The 7,328-nt window shown below is 33.2% G+C and overlaps 1 protein-coding gene across 1 annotated transcript; it reads right to left on the bottom strand.

Annotated features, from left to right (window-relative positions):
• Positions 1-1,197: 1,197 nt before the first annotated feature.
• Positions 1,198-5,690, bottom strand: LOC104110110 (transcription factor bHLH112-like). Its single transcript, XM_009619536.4, has 7 exons — positions 5,011-5,690; positions 4,183-4,771; positions 3,737-3,844; positions 3,543-3,608; positions 3,320-3,385; positions 2,193-2,246; positions 1,198-2,095 (listed from the first exon to the last, which is right to left on the bottom strand). Exons 1-7 carry the CDS (start codon positions 5,391-5,393, stop codon positions 1,943-1,945), a joined length of 1,419 nt encoding a protein of 472 aa, XP_009617831.1. The 5' UTR covers positions 5,394-5,690; the 3' UTR covers positions 1,198-1,942.
• Between the last annotated feature and the right edge of the window lie 1,638 nt (positions 5,691-7,328).

Genomic DNA, 7,328 nt, shown 5'->3' with positions numbered 1-7,328 from the left:
CCTGTATCAATTACATAATATGACAAGTTTTAACACCGACTTCATTTGCCTAATTTTTCCTATATATTTATTTAATTATATGCATTCTTTAATTTATTTTTATGGTAAATGGATGGAATTCATGCCATGAACTTGGAGAGAAACAAGAGAACAAGCATCTACATGATCCTTTACAATATCATTCATCTAAGATTAAAAACACCAACTTTGTGTACTGAAAAGTAATGAAACTCTTTAAATTTTGTCTTTAATATATTTATCAGCAAAAAAAAAAAAAAAGGAAACTAATAAAAAGTAAAACAGAAAGGGAGGAACTCGTGGTTATACTTCTTGGATACTAATACATAAGAATATCGAATTGGCACTTCACAAAGCACAATGATGGTGATGATTGCATTTATGCTATCTTTTTGTATTCATTAAGCTTCTAAGTAAAGCTAATAATGTTTGCCCACACAATTTTCCATAAATATAGATATTCTAAAGTACATCATGCCAATACTAAAAGTAGCCTATCACTAAGCTTGTGAATACGCTAGTGTTCGAGTAAAATTATGGTACATCATCAAGTCTAATTAAGTTTTAAGATAATCACCAAGTGAAACCTATTTAACAAAAACAAATTCACATCAAATAAAGCTATTTTCCTATTTCTTCTTTGTTAACAAATACTTGAATTTAAAGAGTCTTGAATTTTGATGGACCAAAAGGGAAGCCGGCGCGCTTCACCAAAAAAATAATGGAAAATTTAGGTGACTTTTCATTCTGCTAGGTTATTGTTGGGTTTTACAAAAGTTTTCTAATAGACATTTTAAATTTATTGGATTTCCTAATTTTTTTTAATATTTTCATTCTTCACTATATATCTAACAAAAGACTCAGCAAACTACGGGAACATGATGGCTAGTTTTAGAAAATGAATGAAGATGCAATATAAACTAGTGCAAAAGTTAAAGGAGAAGGGAATGAAGAATTGAGTTCTGGCTTCTCTTTGCCTTCTAATGGAAGCAGTTCAATGTAACCATTAGACGAAAAGCAGAAAAAAGAAAAACATATCAATTTCTCCTTCACCAACATCCTTCCATTACTCATTCAAAGAATATGTAAATTAGAAAGAAAAAAGAAGTCCGAAAATCCCTAAAAGTTCCACTAACTTATTCCAGACATATACATATAAAAAACAAATGGAAAGTTAGATTTCCAATCAAATGAATTATTCCTTCATTTCTTTTGTTTTAAAGTAATGGTAGTGCCAGCTATATGCACAAATAACAGATATAAACAGCTAGCGCTAAAAGCTCCTTTTATCCCTCATTTCAACTAAATTCAGCTACAAACAAAATTCCTTTTTGTAAACTAACTAGCACAATGAGAAAAAAAAAACCTTTTTGAATTTATCATCCCATTCCTAACGAGTAATCAACTAGATTTGATCATAATTATTCTTCAATAATTACAACCCCCCTAGTCGCATACAGTGGTCCCAAATATTGGCCAAAGCTGCATCATTTTGCATGAGCTGGTCCATTTTTTAAAGGGTCACTTCCTTTTCCTTCTCTTTTTGCTTTCTTTATTTTTTGTTTTCCATCATCATCATCATCATATGCCTGGACCTGGAATGCTAGTACTGTCAAATATATCGCCCCATTGCTGCTGCTTTTTTTCTTCTTTTTGGCCCTCCTTTTCATTCTCATCCCCCCACTTGTCTAGGGTTTTGATAAGATCCTAGGGATGACCAGTGGAACATATATACAATCTGTGCTTGAGTTTACGTCATATACACCGTCAGTCAATAGTTTTTTTTTTACAAACAGATTACCTGCTATAATAAGTAAAGATGACCTGATGTAAAATTTTCTTAGACTACCGGTGTATATAACTTAAAATCAACTCTTTGTGTGATTAATTTATCTGTTGTTGCCTTCTTGTCCGGGCCTCTTCATTATCTGAATGTTCCTCCAAATGTTGGTGTCCAAAAATCTACTGTTGTTTCATGAGTTACGGGAAAGGTGCTAGAAACTGGGACCAAACATAATCCTCGACCTCTAAGATCTTGCTTTGCTACTTCTGGATTAACATTGGATTTATCACTAGTCTGCAGGCAGAATTTGGATAAACTACTTTTATTTGCAATCCACGATTAATAGTTTCGGTTTAAAGTAGCACTATTGAAGAATAACATGTAGTTTTACCTGCTGATGCTGCTGCATGGAAGCTCCACTTTTCATGTATGGGGTGCTTAAGACCTGTAATGTGACATGGTTAAAAGAAATGCTTAATATCAATGTGGTATAGTTTGTTATATTGGAAATGTAACTACATATTATTAAAGCTTGTCCATTCTTTTCCTATTCGAGATTAAATTACTTGTCCATATTATATATACTTCCTCATCAATCTTAATTTATATGACACACGTTTCTATTTAATCCGTCCCAAAAGATGATATTTTTTTTAGTCTGTCCCAAAAAGACTAACCATTTTCATAGTATTTAATAACAACTTAATTTTAAACTTCTCATGTTACCCTTTTTGAGATGATTAGCTAATTTGTATAACGTGTTTTAAACTATAAGTTTCAAAAGTTTTTCTTTAATTTGATCTTTTTTAAACTCTGTGCTAAGTCAATCACAAAGATTAGGACGGAAGGAGTAATATTTATGTATATATATATATATTGTTCTTGGGGACTTGAAAATCAAAAACACTCCTTAATTATATTTTATTTTCGTTATTTTTAATAATTACTATTAGAAGTTAATTTGTATACATATGTACTGAAAAAGTTCAAATCTTTTATGAAAATTACACGAAACAACCGGACAATTACTCTTTTGAGATATTGATAATATCAGGTTGTAAACCTATTACTATTTGAGAGCTAAAAAAAGTTTTTTCTTACCATATTTTTTTTGCAAATATTTTTTAAATATTTTAAATTATTAGTTATTCTGACTTATAGCACTTTTTATGTAGTTTCTAAATATGAAATTTTATTTCAAAAAAATTGAAAATTCTATGTTAGAAGTCACGCTAAAAATTAGTCAGTTTGACTTCGTACCTCAAAAAATTCACAATAGATAGAGTATATTCTTCTTTCTTTCCATGTCAAATTCTAACCGGGTATTGACTATAATTAAGATGCAGCATTTTCTTTTAGCCTCATCTTAATTGAATTCATTAATTTTATTGGTTTCGAGGTTCTTATCAAACTTGTTAAGACTCTGATCAAATTAACTTGCACTGAATTAAAGGAAAAGAATAGCTATCTAGAACAAAAGCAAATTGAACAAATAAAGGCTAACTCTGAAAAACTTACATTGACTTGCTCATGGAGGAATTTTATGTATTCAATCGCTTCGGAGAGCACAGAAGCTGTATCAGTCTGGGGAAAAACAAAATCAAGATTTAATGAATGAGAGTATCTTTTTGGTGAATTCAGAAAGTTACTTGTCTCTCTCAATATACAGGACATATGGTATTCTACTAAGTATTCTTTATGTAAAGTGAAAGAAATTTCAGGCGCAGCTTTAATTTGTTACCTTTCCAAAAGGTGAGACTAATTGTTGAAGGGTAGTGATTCTGTCTCCCATCTTTTCTTTCCTCGCCTGAAAAAAAAAGAACAAAGAAACATATTCTCATATAACGCTATATGTGATAGAACAAATTTAACAAATAAATCCAAAGGCTCTATGTTGTCGTTAAAAAACTCATGAGAATTCATGCACATATATACCTTAAAAGCTGGCATTTGAGATGGCGTTTCATTCCGTGGTCTCTTATTTGACGTTTCACTGCTACTTTTCTTTGCTATTGTTCTTATAGTCCTAACTTCAGCTGTATGCTGTAGCACGATGAATGAATCAATATTAGTACTACATGTTTGTATGAATTTACCAAAAGGAAAAATCAAAATCTAGTTACTACTCCCTCCTTCATTTTTATAGCACTCTTCATTTTTTTTTTTAATCTGCTCCCAAAAGAATGATAACAATACTATACTTAAGAACATTTTTACTTTACATTTTTTATTTACTTCGAATGACATGCTCTTACAGCGTTTAAGATGACTAGTGATAAGGAGATTTTAACTGGTATATGTCAAAAGTATTTCTTTATTTCTTAAATTTTGTTGTTGTCACATAAAATGAAACGGAGGCATACTGCTATGGATTCCATTACCTTAGGTTTCATATCAACTGTTGGGTTGGGCAGCTGCTGATGTATAGATGGGAGGAAACCTGAGCGAACATCTTCCATGGCAGCTGACGTGGCATTCCAGAAAGGAGTGCCCGAGAAATGCGACTGGCCGTGAGGCGGCGGCAGCGGCCACTGCTGTTTCGGAAATTTAGACCAAGAAGAAGAAGATGATGAAGTAGGCATTACATCAGCTGCTGCAGGATTGACGTCACAATTCGATGGGTTATAGGGAGGATAATATAGCGATCTAGCACTTGTAAAGTTGGATTCTTGCTGACTATCAGATATTAAGAGTCCTTGTAACATATTTGAAGGACTTCCATATGGTGCGTTATCAAGATTCGAGCTCATATTTGGAGCATTAAATACTGGTTGATGGTCTAAAGAAATACCCCGGTCCATTTGTTTATTATTATAGTCATTCACTGAAGAACCATCAGAATTCCCAGGATATATTTTCTGCGTCCAATGATGATCTTGCTGACTCGATCCTTCTTGTTGATAATTTGGATCCGAACTCAAGCCTTCTTCAAGTATGGAACGAAAACCACTCCCAGCTTTGTCACCTCGGCTGCAAAAAGTGCAGAAAACAGAATAAAAATAAGTAAACCCAAGTGGAATCTTCATATGAAATTAGTGGAACATCAATTTTATCTTGGTCGGACAAGCTATAGAATCAGATGGAGTGTATATTTATGAATTAAACTACTCCTATACGTAAAAAATCACTAAAGTTTTTAATATATATTCAATAGAATTTTAATAAAAAACTTTAGATTGAATCTGTCAAGTTTAAATCAGGAAACTTACAAGAAAGGTTGGTTCCAATCAAGTCCTTGGGATGATAGACCTAAGCCCACGATTTGCAAATTTGGACCACCAGATAAAACGCCTCCTCCGACGGAAGATTCAGAGGCGTGAAGTTTCTGGGAATCAGCAGGAAAAACCATAGAGCTATTATCAGACCCCGACACAGACATGGGATTCAAGGAAGATTTAGCTTTAATATCCTCAAATTCTGTCTGCCAACAACCAAAGTTGTTTGCCATGCTATTTAGTGCGGTGGATACTGAAGGCATAGTAGTAGATGATAATATTCCACTTTCAAACTTATTATTCCTAGAAGATGATGTTGATGATGATGATGACGACTCCCACCAGTTTCCTCTACCTAGCTGAAATTCTTCTGCCATGGCTCCTTTCAAGATCACAAAAGTTGAAAAAATTGAAAGATTTTCAACTTGAGCTAATAAATTACAAGCACCTTATAAAGTTTTTCCTTTTTTCTCTGGTACGTAATGACCAAGCTAGAATAATAATAGAGCTAGATTCTTATATTCTAGAATTCGCTTTGCTTTACTCGATGGCTTTAATTTGTTGTTTGGCTCTTGTTTTTTTTCATAAAAGAAAAACTGAAAATTGAAGTGACTTCGTTTCGCTGCGTAAAACTATTTATAGTACCCCTAACTCAAAGTGGGAAACTATTTTGAGTTTATGAGATTCAGAAATGACCACAATTCGGTTGACTTTTCGTGACTGATTAGACAAATGAAAGGGTACTCACGCACCTTTTAGGAAGTCGAATTTTAATTTCCTGCTTAGCCAAATAGAATTAAGTATTTAGTTTGCTTTTACCTTTGCTGAATTAAAATAAGAAATAAAACTTATGTTCCTATTTTAATAGTATTATCTTTTATAGTCAGCAGCACTCGTGCCTTTTCTCCTCTGCTTTCACTTTTGACTTTAAATTATTTTCAATTTGGGGGTTATGTATTTGCTTCAAAAGTTAACAATGCCAAACAAGCTTTCCCATGGACTGTCGAGTCAATATACCATTGATAGTAGCAGACAAAAGTTTACACGTCATACCCACAATATTCTTTGGCCGATGTTCATAATTTACAAAAATCATTAACCGCATTTAAAGTACAACTCTATTATTCTCTGATTTATAAGCCACACCACTATTTTTCTTAAACAAATACGAGAGCATAAACCTAAACCAAGCAAGCATGCGGACTATATTATTTCAGCAAAACGAAGGGGATAAATTAGATGTCTTATGTTTGAGTCATGGGAATAAAGTTATCTTTTGTAAGGAATGTTTTGTTGTAATATGTATTCGAAAGTATAATTTCTGCAAAATAAAATAAAACCAGAAATCAAAGACACAAATAGAATGAAATGAATAACGTTCCGAGCCCAACAGAAAATTGTGTTTCCTTAAGGAATTTAATCCCCTCACTATTGCCCAAGGTTGTTGGATTAATTCCTCCCAGAATAGAACGAAACAACTATTCTTTAATACCGGCACTGGAAATTACATAACTTCGTCGAACTCAACAAACGACAGTAAACCACACTGATGCTTACGTTTTTTTCTTTTGGAAAACAAATGCAGAAATGCAGAAGAGAGAGGGGAGAATATGCAAATTTTCGGTGGTCAGAAAGTGAGACCAAACCTTTGAATTTATAGGCAAATAGTCTGGGTTGAATAGGTGCGAAAGTACCTGCTCACATGAGGTACTGTTTCGGCAGAAATACTTTTCTGTTTGATCGCAGATTCAAAAAATGACCATTAGTCGCTAGGAAATTATCCGCGAAACAAAATCCGGGCGAAAATATGAGGAAAGAAAAATGAATAACGGAAAACGGGAAATAAAATTTGGATCAATCATATCAATTGACCAAATCCAAATCCGAAGCCGAGCCGAGCGAGCGACGACGACGACGACGCGAGGCACCAGTTCTTCTTAACTCTTTAAGAGCTAGAAGATGTGCTTCTCTATATAAGCACAAAGATTTTCTTTCCTTCTTCCAATGAGGGACAAAGTGCATTAGTAAAGAAAACTATTTCAAACTTTTCGTTTCCCTCCTAATCTTTTCCCTCAATTTTTCATTCACACCTCTTTATCTAATTAGATAAAAAAAACCAACAATCTCCCACATGATTGGGGAATGGCTATCTAAAAATATGCATGCATGAAAAATTGTGTGATTTACAAGCAATAATTAATTGCATCTGGATAAGTAGGTTTTCCTTTAAACTTTTCATAGTGAACTTATGTCGGATATACTCGGTCAATCGGTAGATTTGATATCTTTGAACCGTCGAACTTTGGTGTATA

This window comes from Nicotiana tomentosiformis, chromosome 7, assembly GCF_000390325.3.
Source record: "Nicotiana tomentosiformis chromosome 7, ASM39032v3, whole genome shotgun sequence".
Taxonomy (NCBI): Eukaryota; Viridiplantae; Streptophyta; class Magnoliopsida; order Solanales; family Solanaceae; genus Nicotiana; species Nicotiana tomentosiformis.
This window is presented reverse-complemented; position numbering and strand designations above follow the sequence as displayed.